The sequence below is a fragment of the Electrophorus electricus genome, chromosome 15 (genome assembly GCF_041902795.1).
Source record: "Electrophorus electricus isolate QZ-2024a chromosome 15, ASM4190279v1, whole genome shotgun sequence".
Taxonomy (NCBI): Eukaryota; Metazoa; Chordata; class Actinopteri; order Gymnotiformes; family Gymnotidae; genus Electrophorus; species Electrophorus electricus.
In genome coordinates, this window is record NC_137511.1 from 16,581,746 (window position 1) to 16,602,138 (window position 20,393).

A 20,393-nucleotide genomic window follows, 5' to 3' on the forward strand; every position below is an offset into this window, starting at 1 on the left:
AGTATTAATTTGCACTGAGTATATTTGATATTGCTAGCAGAAATGTAGTTGGATTTTTTTTTTTTTTAGTATAAGAGTATATTTATAAGAAAATAATGAAGTGGGCTTTTTTTGTTTGATTTTTGTATTCACGTTTAGGTTTAAACCACTATTGTTTTATCTTAGTATCTTATCGTCCTATTATCCTATCAGTAAGCAGCCAATATTTTTCTATTTTGTTTGTTTTTAATAAACAGAGACATGAGAAGTTCTCCATACACCACGAGGATATTCACTTTTATCAAAAACGGAACTGTCTGTATACTCTGAGACTGGAGAGCTCAGTTTAAGCCAGCTTGCTGTTTCACACATCTGTTGAGACAGACTTTAAGACATGGGACATTTTATTCATCTGGTTCAGGGTCTTTTGGGTCTGCACAATCTTAGTAAAATCCTACTCATCAAACGCAGACTGGACAGTGGTGAACAAATTAAGAACTAGAATGGATGTTCAGAGTGAGTCTGACTGGTTACAGGCACTGCAGCAGGAATTGAGCAATTTATCACACTTCATAACATCTTAGCATTTAATTAGCATTTGTCTTCATGTTCAAAACCTAAACCTGTCAGTTTAATTATAGTAATAAAAGATAAAGATGTTATCATATAAAACACTGTGGTAATAATTTTATTTAATCATATACATCCAATGTGGAAATAAATGTTGGATGTATCATTTGAATTTACCAAGTCTATTCCAGCAATTTTGTCATTATCACCTGTGTTATAGACTTTAAATTTCCTTAGAGGCCTATTATAGCTCAGATTAATCTGTTGAAATCAAAAGTCCCTTCTCAAAGTTCTTAAAAACTGCTGATACAGATACTTGAAGCTTTATTTCACAAAGTCATTCAAGCCCAGTCTGACACACTGCTGTCAGTGAAATTCTTCAATATAGGGACGCAAAGCTGTTGGCCAAGTTGCGTAGTCACGTCTCAGTCCATGAATCAGGTCAATAGCTGTCCGGTTGATGCCAGTTCCTGGACCGAAAGTAACTCCTGAGGCCTTCCAAGTTGACCGGTGGGAAGTAAGGTCCAATGCGCTTCCTGACCCACCACTTTCCCTGTGCGGCAGTGGCTCTGCCAGGCTTGGTAAACTTATACCTGAAGTGTTCACCTCGTACCCACCTAAAGACAAAGAAGGTATGGAAACATGACAGACACATACAGTCATCAGGTTCACTAGAAATGACAACCCTGTAGTTACACTCAGTGGCCATTTTGTCTTATAAGTGAAGTTCACAAGCTCCAACAGCTGCCACGCACCCTTTCTCAGTCACATGCTACAGCATTGATTCCTGGTCAGTTTCTGACCTCAGGACCAGTGCTGACTGGACATTACTTGGATGGCAGGCTCAACATAATAATGACAATGATGTGCTAGTGGCATACACTGCTGGAGCTTTCACTTGGCAAATTCACTGCTACCTCCCAGAACGAACAGCATCAGTCAAGTGCTTGATTAAGATGATAAAACATATCTCTTGATAAACAAACTATAGTCTATAATTTTCAAATAAATATATATTTTTAATAAAAATGACTACAATATAATGGTATGAAAAAAAGTTGTATAACGTGCTATGATGTTTTTATGATTAGGCTAATGTAACGACTAAAGGTGAATTCATTAGAAAGCACGTTGGTGAAAATGCACACATTTTTCTTCATAATCCTCTCCAGGATATATTCACTGGAAAAATTTTTTTTGATGTTCTGCATCTTACCGAGGTTTCTCTCTGCTCTGAAATGGATTGTGTGCCATTAAAGACAACACAGTGGAGTCGTTGGCCAACAGTCTGCCTGCTATCTGTATGACCCATTCATTATGTTCATATGTCTAGTGAGAGAGAAAGAGCAAAATTATGTTGCAGTACAACATTATGTGCTTCTTAGTATTAATATACACTCTTCAAGGGAGGTCCTAAAGAATAACAGTATCTCCTCCTCTCTCTTTTTCCACACAACACATTGACATATACAGTAATTCTGAAAAGCCTGGGCCTGAAAGACTCATTCCAGAGTGCATTTAGATACTTAATCAGTTTTATTCATTCCACACTTTAGACATGATGAACATTGCCCTCTGCAGTGCAGAGAGAGTCATTGTTCATAAATTTAAGATCCAGTGCAGAATGTCAGTGGCAGTTTTAGTTGTTTAGTTTTAGTTGTTTCAGCTCTGTACACACTCTGTACACACTACATTTGAAGTGGAACAACAGACAAATTTAAAGTTAGGTATGTGAGCTTTAACCTTTAATCTTTTATTTACTACATTTAGTAATATTTATATCTGATATGATTAGTTACTCGGATGTATATTCAGCTATGCTTACTAGCCAGTTCTGATTACATTAGCTATTAACTAAGACAGCTATGCAAGTAGAATAAAATGGTTCTCCAACTGATGAACAATTAGGAAATTTCACTCTCGCTTTCACTCTCTTAGCATTTTGTGAAGCACATCATTACTTTATTAGATCACTTGCTCTTTAATTTGTTGATTTTTGCTTCTGGGGAACAATATGCATCCCTGACATTAAATCATTGGCAATTAATGATGTGAACATCTTACTTGTGATTGTGGAACATGAAGTTAGATTTTGAGTATGTAATATAAATATTTTATATCAGCATATAAGTGTTCATAACCTACTTTTTACCTTTCCATATATGTGGGAAAAACAAGGAGTACACATTAATTGATAACATTTGAGAGTCGGGACATATCAGGGCACCATCCAATTTGACCAAAGTCCATTCACTTTGGGATGTCGGGCTCACCTCTGCACCACACACTGTCCTACCCAAGTCTGTTCTTCAGGCCAGGTAAGTCAGCCATTTTAGTTCTTACTTTTTTGTCTTCTCAGTAAGTGAACTGTTCACTCATTGGGGTAGCAAGTGACTGACAGTACACTTTTTGGCTCAGGAAAACTTGATCATTACTTCAGTAATGATATTTAGGGTTAATGTCATGCTACAAAAATCTACTGATTTTTCAGAAATTTTTGTACACTCAACAGTTCGTTGGACCCTTCCAAGTTCCTCATAGCCTGATTAAAGGCCAGTAAGCCAGTTCTGATGTCAAGCATATATTCCCACACTACCATGTTTTAGCTGAGGTGCTGTCCTTTAAAACGTTCCTTCTTTCCTCTACATATCCCTTGTTCTACCACTGTAATACACAGTGATAATCCTATCAGTTTGTTTTGGAGCTCAAGCAGCCTTTTATGCATGTTTTAGCAAATTATATCCCAGTATTTCTGTTACATAAACTTTTGCATGGCTTGGGTTACCACTCTTGAGGTCATGCTAGTATATTCTTGTTGTGGTAGCTTTTGTCACATCTATGCCTATATCCCATTTCCTTGTTTGCTTCAACAGTCTTTCATCATAATTGAAAATATTCTTTAGTCATGCACTACATGGACCATGCGATTGCAAAGGTCATCAATAAAGTCCTGCTTCCTAGCAATGTACCAAATAAGTTCACACCCTTGAAACGAAGCTCACATTTTGCACTTTAAAACTGTTACTGTTTAATTTGAATATGTTGGGGCACAAATCCAAAATAGCAAAAACTGTGCCACTGGCGAGTTACTGCTCTTCATAATTCTCCATCTTTGCTGAGTAAGACAACCTTTAAAACCATTGCTTGTTTGGTCTGAGTAGATTGTACTTACCTGGAAGGCTGCAAACCACATGAGCCAGTCTAGCCTGTAGTGGTAAGGGGTGATGAGGCAGGGTCTTCTGTCCACAGCTCCAGGCTTACACAGGAACTCATACTCCTCCCACACCACCCCCTCATCAGTGTGGTTAGCACTCAACGTGCCCTGGAACACCACCTCCGTCCGCTCCTTAGTGATACTGCAGAGAGAGACTGTGTGAGAGAGACTGTACGAGAGATGGTGACAGAATGGCAGACTTGTGTTTTGCAATCTTGTGGAAAAAACAAGATGCCCCACTATGATGAAATATTTCAGAAAATTAGGGTGGGTGGGTGTGTGGGTGAGCTTCACCTGCCAAAAGCCCCATAAGTGTTCACAATGCGGAGGGGATCAAACGAAGTGTTCATCACCTGTCTAGGGCTTAGAAGGTTGATCACCACAGGAACACTCAGATATGCAATCAAAATTCCCAAAGCCACGTTCACCACACGCCTTATGAACATACCTTAAGACAGAAAAAAGAAAAACCTAGACTTCTTTTGGGGTTTCACAATTTCACTTTTTAAGACTTAGTACAACTATAAAATGAAATTCTCTAAACGTTTACAGAAGTCCCCCACACCTTTAGTGGCTGGAGAGCTTGTTCCTTCTGCCTTCTCTTTCTGTAACTTCATTAAGGTCTGCCAAGGTCCTCCAGAGGGCCAGAACAGAGAAGCCAGTGCCAAGTCATCAAAACAGGCTAAACTAGGCACTATAGTTAGCCAGTTCAGGAAACTCAGATTGCCACTGATTATCAAAGCAACCTATAGCACACACACATACACACAAGTACAAGCATGTTATAGAGCACACATGACATGATCTGCTATATTATGTGCTGTAACATTTATCTGACCATAACATTAGCTATCATTTACAACCTAATCCTAAATTATAGCTTTCCTAGCTTCATCAGCACTTCCATAATTGCTTTATAGGTGTCAAAAAATAATTTTTAAAAGCCAGCCCTGATCAGTTTTTTCAGTTGTGAAAGCTTCTTGCTGCCACTGGATGAAACAATGCCAGCCAACTTGGCCACACAAACCAATTAATTACTGACTTCACCAGCCACCAGATTTTAAAAATAATTATGCTGTTAATAAAAATGAGTGAGCGTCTACAAGTGTGTGCGCGTGCTGGACCTGGAAGAGGATCTGTAGTGTTCCATTCACCATGCACATGCGTCGGCCCATGAACGTGAAGAAAGGCACCACGAGCTCGATGAAGTGATTGCTGAGGGTCTCGAAGCGATGGAACCACCATGGGGAGTGATGCAAGTAGTAGGAAATGGGGCTAGGAACAGGCTGTGTCTGGGTAGGCATCCAGCACAAAAAAAGTTTGTATTTTGGCAAAATATTTAAAAGATACATATGAAGAAGATTCCGGGAGCAACTGTAATATGCTCATGAATAGCATGACAACAATAATTTCTCCACATTAAAGAGGGGCTCTCCACTGTAAACACACCTCATAGTGATAGTCCATGCAGGTCAGATCTAGCCAACAGCTGTCTCCTCTGATCTTGATCATACCCTTAAGATAAAGTGGGAAGAAGAATTTTTATTGAGTGACAAGGTGCATAAACTACAGTGCCCGATATTGTGACATTGTGTGACAGTTGGTTTAATGTTTTCTGGCATCATAAATGCTACCCAGCTGGTCAAGGGTTTAACAGCATTTCAGCGCATAGTTTTCCTATATCACTTTTATAAGTCATATTTTTGAAAATGTGGTAGGTAAATGAGCCTCATGACTCACCCTATAACCACCCACAAATATCCAAAAACGGTAAATGCAATTTGCCTCATGAATACTTAAATATGTGATGCATCTTGCACAGATAGTGGCAACAATGGTAAAGCAAACTGTTTTTCAGAATGTGAGGTGGAGATTCTTGTGACAGAGATTCAGGCAAGGAAGAATATGTTGCTTGGTGGCCACAGCAGTGGCATTGCCAAAAAATTAAGGTTTGAGTGGCAGCACAAAGCCCCAGCAGTCAAGAGTGGTCGTTCCACAAGCACACTGTTGCAGAGGTGGATAAGAAAAATAGACAGATTTAAAAGTTGATGCAAAGAAGTGACTCACTTTGCAAAGGCAAAGAGTGCAAGTACCACTGGCAGGGGGAAAGCCTACACTCCAGTGGACATTTTTTTGCCTGGTACTGCAGTCTCCCACCTGATATATCCAGACGTCTTTCTTTCAATGAGAAGCCAAATGATGCACGTTATCGGAACATCTCTCTTCTACACTATGAGGGTTATGAAATGGGGTAAAAGAGCTGCTGGGGATAGCCTCTGCCACCTGCAGGAGCTGTAGCATGAGTGCAGGCAATTTCTTCCATTACATTTGGGAAAACTGACACTGTTGCAAATTTTGTTTTCATGTTCACCCACAGTGTAAGAGTATTGGCTGTACTGATATGTGACTTTAATTATGCCAACCAACACAGCTGGCATGATAGCACTTTAGGACTGCTTGGGTATCCCTGATATTTCAGTTAATTCCCTCGGCAAGTGACCAGTTGCCAGGAATCCAAGGGAGACTAAAACCTGTAATTGAACAGGTATTGCTTAGTTTTGCAATGATGTTCTCTCAAATTCTTAGTCATCTCTAAAAACTCATTCATACCTTGTGTGTTTTTCTGGTTTTCCAACATTGCCAAAAAACCAGTGTGTCAATTCAACATCCATTCTAGCCTCTTTATAAATCTGTGAATATGTGCAATTGTATTGCAGGCTGTAATTATCCACAACTATTACCATCTCACAATGACTTACCGTTTAATTTGGAAAGACAACTTTCAAATTGAAGGCTGAAAATGAATAAATAGCCTATATGCAGTGATAACAGAGAATGTCAATATAGAGTGTTACATGTGAGGATGGTGATATATGCATTTTGATGCAATTTCCCAATTTGCTTGCAAGCTGAAGCTTGCTTGCTTACAGATAACACATGGCAGCCAGCCAGCAACATGTTAGAGTTGGCTTCACAGTGACATGTAGGGTTAGCAGAAGAATATTTCTGGATATGTTTCTAAAGTCATAATATACAGTTTGAGATGTTATTTATGAGCAACAATTAATAGTCAACATGAAAACAGTGACAAAACTATAGAATGGCTGGAAATCTCATGAAAGATGTTTACTATTATACTGGGAAATAAATTTAGAAATTAATCAATTTCTATTGGATGGGTGTGTGTGTCCATAGTTTGGATACTCACCAGAGCTGACCAACACTCACAATAGAGTAATTAATCAACTACAGTAGTTGTTTGGTTCATCATAAAAAATAAGCCATCCATTGTGACCTGCTCAAAGGTCCAATTGTCAGGGAAATTACAGTGTCATACTGACAAATATGAAAGCTGCTCTGGATAAGAGCATCTGCCAAATGCTGAAAATGTAAACTGCTAAATGAGAGCTCACGTCATTTTCATAATTGTTTTTGACAGAAGAATCCCCTAACAACAAATCAATGACAAGCTTTACATTACTATTAAAACCCACAAAATCAATCGATCTTTTAACCTATAAAGACTCAAACAGCAGGGTTTCCTTCTTCACACCAAGACAGCTATTGGCTTTTTATACACGCAAGCACATAAAGGCAATTATAGTCCTGGCACCAACTTTATTGAACAAACAAGACATTTCGCCCTTTACGTTTTAAATGGAGATGCTCACCATTGTAGCAACCTCCATAATTTGGCACACAAAATGTAAATGCTTTGATAGTGCTAATGTTTTTCAGAAATCACAGAGACTGTAAAATAGCTGGCCAAACACAAAGGTATTTAATGCTTCAACCACGAGAAATGGTTTTCCTCATCACAAGGGAAAATGTGTGGGAGTGGACTCTGAGTCAGCTCTGAGGGCTGAGGCATTTAAGTGTGTGCATGAGTGTGTTTGCATGCATGCATCTGCATATTTGCATCTGTGTATGTATGTCATTGTGCATGTGTTTGTGTGTGTGCACACGTGCATGCAAGCGCGCATAGATTTGCATGCACGTATTTGCTGTGTTTGTATGTGTCTGTGCACATGTGTCATTGTGCATGTGTATGCACTCACTGCACCCAGCATGATTCGCACTATGAGCCAGCGGAAGGTCCAGATGGAGATATGTGATGGCGGACAGTGTCGGGGCATCTGTGCCAGGCTCCAGAATGGACACAGGAAGATTCCCAGAAACCCAGTCTCTAAGAGCTGGCTCTCCCAGCCTGTACACATGCAAACACACACACACACACACACACGCACACATAAGCATTATTTGTATTAAATGCAAGGAAATAAAGACAATGACTTTAAAAGAGCACTATACTTACCAAAGGAATACCTAAAAGGAAACCAAAGAAAGGTTATGTTTGTCCACAAAGATGAACAGTTTTGCTCTAAATAATCCAACACTAAGCATCATGCATCAAAAGCTGTGCTACTCGAAATATCTGCCATTCTATTGTGACAGCACATACATGTGGTTTAAAACGTCATATTTTGGCCATTTGGGATGAGAGCAGTAGATGGACTATTAGACCTATGCAATACTGTGACGTTCTAATAGTTCCAATAAGACTGCACATGGATGGGTGTGTGTGTCCATAGTTTGGATACTCACCAGAGCTGACCAACACTCACAATAGAGTGATAAAGGATCCATAGGACTGCCATTATGATCATGTTGGCCCTCCCTGATAGCAGAACAAAACCAGACAGTGCCAATCCAACCAGGGCAATGGCATCCAGGTTGGCATCCATGTCTTCCCAGTCCATGAACCAGAGAATAGATGGGGTATATGCCAGCGCTGCCATACCGATCTTACCGCCCACATAGCGCTTGACGCTACGCAGGTACTCTTTGCAGGGCATGAGGCCTCTCTCACCAATCAGCTGCTTGTTCTGGTTGTAAGCCACACCAAAGGCGACAACTTCGAAAAGAGAAAGCAATCAATAAACAAATGTTGCACACCTGAATTCAACATACAGATGCATTGGAAAAGTAATCTATATGGGCTTATATTACATGGGTGTAATATTTGATTATTACTCAAGTAGTAGTACCACAGTATTCAAAGTTCTAACTTCAATAAAATAGAAAAGTTATCAAATGTTTAAACTATAGCTACAACTAAAATAACTTAGCTAAGATAACTAACCTATAGGATGACAATAAAGGAAACGCTGTTTAATTGGAATGTTAAGCTAACAACAATACTTGTAATTTTTAGATATAAACGCAATATTTTAAAAATCAGCTAATTATGCATTACTTAGTGTAGGTAAAATACAAAAAAACCCGTACAGTAAATGAAAGCAATGGATCGCAAAAGAACAATCCTAGTAAGCCAGTAAGTCCCCGTTTGCAACGTAATCTTTTCTTTCTTATCGTATTTAGATATGTCATTTTCTGATTCAGTGCTGTCGACTGTCTGCTTCGCTGAAGTGAGATTTTCGCCACGTCTTTTCCTCAAATTGCTCTCGCTACATTTGGAGCTTTCAATCGAAGCCGCCATATTTTTGTCTCGTTTTTTGCGCATGCGTGTTCGTCGAGTTCGTATTCGGCTAAGCAGCTAAATAGCAGTATACCGCCACCCAGAGCAATCGAAAAGCATACAGACTGGGCATAAGCGGATAACAAATTATAACCACTATTTTTAAAAATAAATCTTAGATTTGCAAGAAATAGCTAGCTACACAAAATATGCAATCGTGCACTCTTCATGTTCTACCTACTTCCTCTGACATCATCAGTAGAAACTGGCATATAATACTGAAAAACAAATAGTGGCCCATTATAAGTGCAGCTCAAAACATAGACTGTATATGAGGTCAGTAGCCCGTCACAGCGTTCACTCACATCCAGTTGGTGGCAACACGCACCATTACTATAATCGCCACCGCCATTTTGGATAGAAGAAGAATTCTGACAACTTCCTTGTTGTGGAAAGCACAAGACTAGCTAGAGTGTAGATAAATGCATCTAACAGGTTTTCCAAAAATAAATACAGTTTAATCCATGACTACATTCTACACGTGATAACATGTCGGCCAGTCCAGGTGAGTTGCAGTTTTTAATCTAATCGGTCGCTCCACTAGCTAGCTGCTTTAACTGAGCGTTAGCTGTAACAAAATGCTAGTTAACATGCTAATTAAGTAGGTTAAACATATAATTACCTAATACAGCCACCAAAACTAGCTATCGTTAATGTTTTCAGTTAATGATTTCGGGCTCTCTTTGTATGCTGAAACATCTAGCTACTATCAAGATGAACTAAACATAGTTAGCTAGGTTAGCCAGCGCTGGCGGTTTTGAGTTAAAGGCAGCAAAACGTCCATCAGTTCAGTCACTTTACTGAAAACTGAACGGCTAGCAAAGTGTCCACATAGTTTGAGGGCTGTTTTCAATAATTTAAGCCACTGTTGAGTTCCTTATCCAGTGGTCGCTAAGACCTGAAGGAGGTTCCCTAGCAGGGTTTGGGCGCTTCTTTAAAACTAATAACACCTTGTGCTAGCTGACTATGCAATACTGTCGTGATTGTTTATTATAGGAGCGTGACAACATTTGTTTTGTATTAGACATTGCTGCACCATTTAAGAATGCTAGCTACAAGTTAGAGTTTTCCCAAAAATGTCTTTGTTTAATTTTAACGAAGATTTTCCCTGACCCAGTTGCTGTTGTCAGCCTAGCTACATGCGAAAAATCACTTGAACTAAAAAGGGTGCTTTCACGGTCCCAATTTGGTTAACGGGAAGGGAATTCATTAGAGCGCCGCCTGCTGTTTCTATTCAAAATCCATTAGCGCGCTCCCTGCTGTTTATATTCAAGACCTTTGTAATAATTTGAGGGGATGCGCATTACCGGTTGTACAATAAATTGTACAAATTCAAAGACTAGAATCATATACTTTATCCAAGTTGCTGTCTGGGCAAGTTTACTGAGCTTTTAACTGCGAAGCACCTCATGGAACTGGATTGTAACTCCCTCTATCTATGTCTTTTATCTATAGATAAATAGAGATATATTCAAAATTTTAGTAAAGTACACAGAGTTTCCAGAGAAACAGAAAAGACAGAGGTCCTTCATCAGCTGTGCAAGCAAAGTGCTTCTGAATTAGTAGTAGTTTATATATGATGTCTAAATAACATTCATTCCATGGGGTTCTAATATTCCAAGAGTGTAGCTGAGTTCTATTTCTTGGAGTTTCCTTGCGATGCAAATGGATATGTATAGATGTGTACAAATAAAGTACAAATAAAAGGTGTTAATATGCATACTAAAATGGGACCATCCTATGCAAACCTCTTTGTTTTATTTGTTGAGAAACATTTTTTGAGCAATATACTGGACCCATAAATACCCTTAGAATTTCTGAGATACATTGGTGACACTTTTGATATTACAACATGCACATTAGAAGACCTCCAACTGTTAATTTTCCAAGTTCCACCAAGCTCTTGAATATACATGGAGTATAGCATATCCTGGCATGAAGAAAGTCTTTTTGGATGTTTCAGTGAAGTTTGCTAAATCTTGCTTAAATACCACCATCTATTAGAAACCCATAGACTATGATTTCTATTTGCAGTACAATTCTTCACATCCCTTGTGAAGGGATGGTGTTTTAACTCTCCAGAGAGTAGACTACTGACCTATGAACGATCTGCTGTTAAGACTACAAGAATTCCTTTGGTGCTGACTTATGCTAATAATAAAACATTGGCTGAAATTATGCTTAAACACTTCAGAATCCTCCAGGACAATGCAGAGACTACATTCCTTTTTAAGGACCCTCCACTAATGTCCTACAAATGAGACAAAAACATGCTTGTCAAGAGTGAGATAAATGACAATTCAGATAATAACTGTGGTACTGTTACCTGCAGCTGTTCTAGATGGGTTGCATGTAAGTTTATTAACAAAGTCACTAAAATAACTGGCACAAAAGGATCAGTTGTCCTAACCCATTCCTCCTCGTGCATCACTGTGGGAGTTGTCTACTGTATTACTTGTAAGAGATGTAACCTGTTGTTTATGGAACCAGCCAGGCAATGTGGCAGTTTAACTATTCACTGTAGAATCAAATGTATTGTCTTCAAAACAAGAATGAAAACAAGACTTTGACAATTAAATTGTTTTAGGGAAATTCAGCCCCATTATAAAACAAATAAATAAGCATGGTGGTACGAAGCTGTTATATGAACAGGCCCCCATCAGACATTGGGTGATGGTGCAGTTTTTGTTTGCTTATTTGTTTATTTTTAAAAACAAAAACAGAATGTAACTTTACAGCTGTTTTAGTAATAAATCTGTTGATGATCATACTTCCTCTTAACAGGACTACCACCAGGTCAAGACCAGAGCTTAGAAATACAGGGCTCTGTGACAATTTGCAATATAGAGGTGGAGGAGACCCAAGAGGAAAATTCGTTTCATGACGAGCTCTATTGTGAGTTGCCTGATGGACGCTATCAGTATGGAAGCACTCAAAGAAACAGTTCTATCAATTCTGAAGTTGCATTGCTAATCATCAAGCCCTTTTCATTTTCTGTCCTCACCCTGGTTTCTTTGCCTTCTTTGACAGATTGCGAATCTTGCCATAATCCGTTTGTAGATGAGTGTGAGGTTCATGGTCCCCCACTGATCACTCATGACTCCCTGACACCCATAGGAATACCACAAAGGGACCTCCTCACTCTTCCCCAAGGCTTGGTCATAGGGAGATCAACAACTGGGGCAGGGTTAGGGGTTTTTAACCAGGGACAAGTTGTCCCTCTTGGAATGCATTTCGGACCTGTTGATGGTGAGGTGACCAGCAGGGAGAAGGCGCTGAACAGTGCTTATTCTTGGGTGGTAAGTGTGGGAAGTGTTCTTGCATGACAAAGTGATATTTACTGAAGCCATTTATCATGTTGAACCAATTTTAGATTTAATCTCCCCAGCTAATTAGCAGTATTGTAACCTAAGGTGAAACTTCTCTCATATGTCTGTTATTTCTCAGATATGCAGAGGGAGTGGCCAGTGTGATTACATTGATGCAGAGAGGGACACGCACTCGAACTGGATGAGGTATGAAGTTTTGAATGGTACATGGATAGTTGAGGATAATTAAGTCCTATGAGTCAGACCAAGCAGTGCTCAGATGGCTATGCTGAATGTTTCCTTGTTAATTGTGATGACCGTAATGGTATCAGCATGATGAGCAACAGCATTAACAGTTAGCAACAACAATGGCCTACTGGCTATAGCATGATGGATATTCCTTTGGCATAACAAGGCTGAATTAGGTTTTGTGCATTCAAGCAACATTTCAACAAAAACAAATCTTACAGTTATATTTGAGAGACTGTTATTTGCTCTTGCTAATTTCTTTTGTAATATAGCCAGCTAGTTATGGAATGTAGCATTGCAGTAATAATAACACACTTTATGTGTATGGCATTTTCTTAAACACAAAGTCCTTCAGAATACGTAGAAGGATAATAAAGGTTATTTCATCCCGAGATCTATCTCAGGAAGGCATCTGCCAAAAATATAGAAATCAGTTTATTAAAATAAAGTTAAATATTATTCATTTAAATAGAAGACTAAAGTTAAAGAATAAACTGAAAAAATAGATACATTAAAAGAAATAATAATTTAAAGTAAAAGGCAATTTAAAAATCACCCTTCAAGGAAATAAAAGTGCAACTGCAAAAGTGTAAGTATTTAAATCATTGCGGGCAAGACCATGTAAACACTTAAAAGAGAACAGTAGGATTTTACAGTTCTGAGTGATACAGGTAGCCAATGCAGCTCTTTAAAGATTGGTGTAATGTGTTCTCTCATTGTGCTCGGACTCTGGGTACTGCATTCTGAACCCTCTGTAGGCTTAAAATAGTCTTATTAGTGGCACCTACTAGCAGAGCATTACAGTAATAGAGGTGTGAAAATACAGATAAATGTAGTTTTTCCACTATGTGTTGCTGTGAGCGTACTCCTGGCATTGGCTATGTTACGAATATGCTGCTCTTGAGACATGGAGGATATGGCATCTAAAGCTTAGGTCATAGTCAAATGTGATGCCAAGGTTTTTGATATAGTGTTGGGCCATAACTGACAGGGACTCCAGATACATTACTGCATCCATTCCCAATGATGATGCATTCCATTAATTAAGTGACTCACTTGGCAATATTAACAATGTCATTTGACAGTGCATTGAAAGCTTGTTTAAAGGATTTGGTTGGTATGGTGTCCAGCTAGTTTTGTTTGAGTAAGATCACTTTTATAGATGTTTCAAGGTTGGTCTCTGAGAACTCAAGACAAGGCGCATTCTGCTGCCCTATCAGATCAGTGAGGGGCTGTTGACCTTGTGTATAGCTGTTCCTAATGGAGAAGATTTCACCACCACACTTATCATTAGAAAGTTAGAATGAGATCTGAGGTGAGTGCTTAACCAGCTTGTCAATTGTAGTAAACAGGAATTCAGGATTATTTTGGTGGCTATGAATCAGGCTTGAAAAGTAGGCTGCCCTTGCCATGCCGCTCTGTGTTTGAGATTTTTTAAAATGTAATAGTGGAGAGTGAGCTTAGTTCCACTCCATTTTCATTCTGCTTTCCTGCAGTCTCTCTGTAACCTAATTAATGAGGTTGAAATTTTCCATGAGCCATAATGTTGTGCCTCAGGTTGGTTGTTAGAGGTGTTATGTATTAATACATCAGGTTTTAAAATAAAGGTGTTCACCAGACTGAAACAATTTAAGGCTTTAAATAAGGGATGGAGTGATCTTAAAATCATTAGAAAAACATGTCTGTCACTGAATCATCTGTAAAGTATCATTTTATAACGGTTTTCGTAGTACTTTTTAAAACTGGTGAGTATTGAGAGCATAAAGAAAATACAGTAATGGTTTGAGAGTCCTAAACTGGGCAAGTTTGACACTTTGGTCTCTACACCTAAATATGGCCCCATTTTTGTACATATTGCATGAGGAATTTGACAACATGATACGACAAGTATTAAAATCTGTAGGCTTGTCAAGGCTGATATTAAAATTACTAATGAATAAAATATAGTCAAAATCAGTCATGATTGATATCTAGGCGTTGATATCTAGGGGGTGAGGGAGGACAATCATTAGAACTGTTTGCCCCTAGGTTTAATAACAAGATATTAAAATGTGATGTATTCCCCAAAACATTGCTTGTTGTTATGTAAGCCATAGCTTGCTGTGAAAAGTACATACCACTCTTCTACCTCTTATTATTCTTTGGAACACTGAAAAAACAACATTGAGATGGGGTTAATTTATTATGAGTGATGTTATCGTCACCGCTGAGCCAGGTTTCAGTCAGAAAGATGGTATCTTTTGATAATTATTTGCCCTGTTGTGAAGGCTTTGTTCAAGACCTAACATTACAAACCACAGCATTTAACACACAATACCTGTTTGTTTGTTTGCTCAGCTTTAGCAAAACCAAGTTGGTTCTAACAGAACCAAAAATAATGCTTTTGTGGATCTTGCAATTGTGTCACCAAATTGTTGCACAGTACCGGAATAGGAAACTGTGGTGTAACATAGTTTCTAACACAACTATCCTCTCACTTTTTCGAGGGTGGTGTAACATAGTACTGTGGACTTCCTGAGCTGTTGTTAACACTGCTCTATTGTATGTTTGAGGAGGAGGAGGAGTAGATGTGAATGTAGCAGTCTGAAACAGACTTAGGTGTATTCATCCGGTTTAAAAAGTTCACCACGCTCCCAAAAGATGTTAAAACAAGTCATTTTTGAAGCTGGTTTTGATCATGAGAGCTTCACATCTGCAATTCCTCTGCTCATTTAATGCAGCCTAGAGGGACATGTGCTATGTAACTTTTGAATTACAGCCAAAATAGTTTATTTTAGAAGTGCCTCGTGTTATGATTTTGCCTTATAGTATATATATTAGTTTGTAACCTCTCCTCCAAATGGGATATTTTTTATCTCAGGGGCGTGCCCATTTTGCCCAGTAATGATGCTTAACTAGTCAGCTGCATCCTGAATCTGATTTATTCATTGTACACATGAGTGAAGTTGATTTATACAGTTACATTTTTTGAATGTTGCCTTCTGCGAAAATACAATGTCTAGCTCATGACTTCACTTTAGACTGTAAGAACAGGCTGACTACACATACACCTCAGTGCATTCATAGTATGTATAGTATGGGAAATGGCTGTGTTTTGTCCACAGGTATGTTGTTTGCTCACAGAGTGAAAAGGAGCAAAACTTGGTGGCATTTCAGCAGAGTGGCCGCATTCTGTTCCGTTGCTGCCGTCCCATCCATCCTGGGCAGGAACTGAGAGTGTGGTATGCAGAGGAATATGCCCGGGGCATCAGCGCCACCTGGGATAAGATCTGGGACAGGAAGTGCACAACTATAGGTACCCAAAATATCTTTTCCATTTTTGTGATCTGTCAAATAAATTCTCCCATGTAAGTTACCTCTCATGTTGGCACTTTAGATGTATCTATTATACATATTTATTTTAATTAAGCATTTTAATTTTAAGTGAATTAAGTACTGAAAAGCTAAGAACAGTTTTTATTCTTTGCCAGGAGGAAGCAAAGAGGATTTAAAGATTTGTCCTTTTTGCCAGTACTCTTTCCCAGCTGCTTTTTACCTGCATGGACATGTCAGACGCTCACACCCAGACGAGCATCCACATCTCCTGGAAACCCAGGCTACTGAACCCAGTGACCAGATACCAGTCACGAACTCGGACCAGTGCCTGCTTGCGTCTGATGCCCCGCCACCCTTTCAAATGCCAATTTCACAATCTTTTCACAGCCAGTTTCCAAATCTCAGTGGCCAGACAGAAAAATCAGATCAAGAAGAATTGTCATACCGACACAGCAATAGTTTGGATGACACCACAGAACAAACTGACAGCAGCAGTGTAACGGCGGTCTCAGGGAACAAATGCGATGAGTGTGGAAGAGCATTCTTGCGGTCGTGCCACTTAAAAAGACACCAACGCACAATCCACTCAAAGGAGAAGCCTTATTGCTGCGTCCACTGCAGGAAGTGCTTTAGTCAGGCAACAGGACTGAAGAGACACCAGCAGACCCATCAGGGTGAAAAGGAACCAACAGACACACAGCAGTCAGAAGAGATGGGCACTGCATCCAGTATTTACCCTTGTACTAAGTGCTCCTTCTCCTTTGTAGCAAAACTCAATCTTCACAAACATCTCAAACAGCACCACCATGGGGAGTACCTCAAAGTATTAGAGAATGTCTCTTTCACCACTGAGGAAACATTGCAAACCGAGAACCTGTCAGACAAACATGACCCTCCATATGAACCCCCGACAAGGCTAAGGAGATCTGCTCACAGCGCTAACCGGGCCAGGGACCACCTTAGGAAAGCAGCTGCCGGCCGACCTCGACGCCAACCACCTAAAACAAAAAGAAAAGCCACCCAGATGGTAGCCGAGGACAGAGCTGAGGAAGAGAATCTGAACGATTTTGCCGAGCCTGGCTCGATCACAGCCGACTTTGATAGTCAAGCTGACCTGCAGCCCCAACAACTGCCCACCTCCTCACATGTGTGCGGCGAGTGCCTTAGAACTTTTAGTCACCTACATGTCCTGAAAAGCCACGAGTGCATTCAGCAGGGTGATGGTCCCCACTGCTGCTCCCGCTGCGGCCTGTACTTCAACCGCCTGTGCAACCTGCGGCGGCACGAGCGTACTATCCATGCCAAAGAAAGGCCATACTGCTGCACACGGTGCCTCAAGTCCTTCACCCAGTCGTCTGGCCTGAAACGCCACCAAGAGAGCCACGCGCGTCGCAGGGCCCAGCGCCAGAGCACGGCCCTGACCAACGTCACCATCTATCCCTGCAGCCACTGCTCTTTCTCCTTTACCGGCGAGCGCTACTTGTACAAACACATCCGGCGCCATCACCCAGAGATGACCACAAAGTACGTGAGCTGCACTGAGGGTGACGTGACTTCCAAGGGGCACAGCTGCACGCAGTGCTCCAAGACTTTTCGCACGATACGGGGTTTCAAGAACCACGCCTGCTTCAGGCAGGGCGACCAGCTGTACCTGTGCCCCGACTGTGGCAAGTCCTTCGGCTGGTTTAACAGCCTGAAGCAGCACCAGCGCATACACACAGGCGTGAAACCCTACACGTGCTCACAGTGCGAGAAGAGCTTTGTGCACTCAGGCCAGCTGAACGTTCACATGCGCACGCACACGGGCGAAAAGCCATTCCTTTGCGCTGAGTGCGGCGAGAGCTTCAGGCAGTCGGGCGACCTGAGGAGGCACGAGCAGAAGCACTCGGGCGTGCGGCCATGCAAGTGTACAGACTGTGGGAAGAGCTTCAGCCGGCCGCAGAGCCTCAGGGCCCACCAGCAGCTGCACAAGGGCACCAAACTCTTCCCTTGCACGCAGTGTGGCAAAAGCTTTGCCCGTCGGTACCACCTCACCAGGCATCACCAGAAAATGCATTCCTGAATTTAGCCAAACAGTGACTTCTCTAGGGGATATACTTAATGCCTATAATTACTTAACACAAGCTTTCTACTGAGTATACATATTTTTAATACTCTTTAATGATCTATGAAATTGCAAGGATGCAAATCCTTTTAAGTGCTGCATTGGTTATTGGAACATGCATAATTGGTCATATATTTACAAAGTGAAACAGCTGAATATAGTTCTGTTCTATTTGAATGATTGTTACTATTGGTCATTTAGCGATGCAGTTCACAGGTAATACATACATGCTTTGAAATATGCAGAATTTATGGCAGATTTAAAGAACAAAAGTAAATATATTTACTAAGAATATTGAGCCTAGAGTCTATTTTACTTACAAAGCTTGAAGATAATTTGTAAGTATGATACAATAAATACAGAAAACAACAAAACACACATGCTCATAGATAATAAAAAATTGTAAAACAAAACAAAACAAAACAAAAAAAAACACTTGAACTTTTTGCTTTCCATGGAGTGTTTTACCAGTGGTGACATACACATTTTCACTGTGACTAATGAAGCTAAAAGATTAAAGTAATGGATGAAAGTATAGATTCAAACAGTATTTTTAAAGGGGCGGAAGACTCCAAATCTTCCAAGTGAATCTCTAGATGAGGGTTTCTCCAGCCAGGCATAGTACCCTGCAGAGGAGAAACATTTTTAGCTCTGACCAGGTTCGCGGTGCACCCCATCAGGAATTCAGTGTTGTTTTAATAGTACTGAAATGTGTGCTGTCTGGAGGTCTGATTTAAGAAACAGTAAAAGTATGTGCAAAGTGAGAAATGCAGATAAGACATCGTACTGGAGTACTGAGGTACATACACTATATTGCCATAAGTATTTGCTCATTTGCCTTCGCACGCATATGCATTTGAAGGATATTCCAATCATAATCCATAGGGTTTAATATGATGTTGGCCCACTCTTTGCAGCTATAATCGCTTCAACTCTTCTGGGAATGCTTTCCACAAGGTTTAGGAGTATGTTTATGGGAATGTTTGACCATTCTTCCAGAAGCACATTTGTGAGGTCAGACTGATGTTGGACGAGAAGGACTGGCTCGCAGTCTCTGTTCTAATTCATCCCAAAGGTGTTCAGGTTGAAGTCAGGACTCTGTGCAGGCCTGTCAAGTTCTTCCACACCAAACTCACTCATTGACATATTTATGGACCTTGCTTTGTTCACTGGTGCGTAGTCATGTTAGAACAGCAAAGGGCCATCCCCAAACTGTTCCCAAAAAGTTGGGAGCATGAAATTGTCCAAAATCTCTTGGTATGCTGAGGTATTGAGAGTTCCTTTCACTGGCACTAAGGGGCCAAGCCCAACTCCTGAAAAACAACCCCACACCATAATTTCCCCTCCACCAAACTTTACAGGTTGCACAATGCAGTCAGACAAGTACTGTTCTCCTGGCAAGCCCTGAGAGCCATCCATTCTTTCACAAATGTTTGTAGAAGCAGTTTGCATGGCTAGGTACTTGCTTTTATACACCTGTGGCCATAAAAGTGATTGGAACACCTGAATTCAATTATTTGGATGGTGAGCGAATACTTTTGGCAATATAGTGTATATACAGATAAAAGAATTGAGTAGCAAATATAAATAAATGAACATTTTTATAGAATATATATTAAAACCAGTCAAAGTGCATATGTGCACTGACTACAGTTAAAGGAAAAAGGTCCTTAAAAGTTCTGTTATACCAACCACATACACACCCACCCACCCCCATCTACATAGATTCGACAACAGTGTGTGTGTGTGTGTGTGTGTGTGTGTGTGTGTATATATATATATATATATATATATATATATATATATATATATATATATTATATACACATACAGGTGCATCTCAATAAATTAGAATATCATCAAAAAGTTAATTTATGTCAGTAATTCAATTCAAAAAGTGAAATTTGTATATTATATAGACACATTACACACAGAGTGATCTATTTCAAGCATTTATTTCTTTTAATGTTGATAATTATGACCTACAGCCAATGAACACCCAAAAATCAGTGTCTCAGAAAATTTGAATATTGTGAAAAAGTTCAATATTGTAGACTCATGGTGTCACTCTCTAATCAACTAATCAACACAAAACACCTGTTAAGGTTTCCTAAG

The 20,393-nt window shown here is 39.9% G+C and overlaps 2 protein-coding genes across 6 annotated transcripts; one reads left to right on the forward strand and one right to left on the reverse strand.

Moving 5' to 3' along the window:
* Nucleotides 1–365: 365 nt before the first annotated feature.
* lmf1 (lipase maturation factor 1) lies at nt 366–9,302 on the reverse strand. Of its 4 annotated transcripts, none has more exons than XM_027005067.3 (11): nt 9,053–9,302; nt 8,369–8,678; nt 8,079–8,089; nt 7,822–7,970; nt 5,213–5,278; nt 4,888–5,055; nt 4,329–4,509; nt 4,058–4,211; nt 3,722–3,905; nt 1,766–1,878; nt 366–1,166 (listed from the first exon to the last, which is right to left on the reverse strand). In XM_027005067.3, the coding sequence occupies exons 1-11, from the start codon at nt 9,285–9,287 to the stop codon at nt 992–994; spliced, it is 1,746 nt and encodes a 581-aa protein (XP_026860868.2). In that variant the 5' UTR covers nt 9,288–9,302; the 3' UTR covers nt 366–991. The 4 variants fall into 4 exon arrangements, with proteins under 4 accessions (XP_026860868.2, XP_026860869.3, XP_081554400.1 ...); XM_027005068.3 differs by having other exon boundaries at nt 4,918–5,055; nt 9,053–9,293; XM_081698274.1 differs by lacking the exon at nt 9,053–9,302 and adding an exon at nt 8,907–9,030.
* A 291-nt stretch (nt 9,303–9,593) lies between these two features.
* Nucleotides 9,594–20,091, forward strand: prdm9 (PR domain containing 9). 2 transcript variants are annotated; one of them, XM_027005066.3, is made up of 6 exons: nt 9,595–9,807; nt 12,087–12,197; nt 12,333–12,601; nt 12,750–12,817; nt 15,964–16,154; nt 16,330–20,091. In XM_027005066.3, the coding sequence occupies exons 1-6, from the start codon at nt 9,792–9,794 to the stop codon at nt 18,234–18,236; spliced, it is 2,562 nt and encodes an 853-aa protein (XP_026860867.2). In that variant the 5' UTR covers nt 9,595–9,791; the 3' UTR covers nt 18,237–20,091. The 2 variants fall into 2 exon arrangements, with proteins under 2 accessions (XP_081554399.1, XP_026860867.2); XM_081698273.1 differs by lacking the exons at nt 12,087–12,197; nt 12,333–12,601 and having other exon boundaries at nt 9,594–9,807.
* The last annotated feature ends 302 nt before the right edge of the window (nt 20,092–20,393 follow it).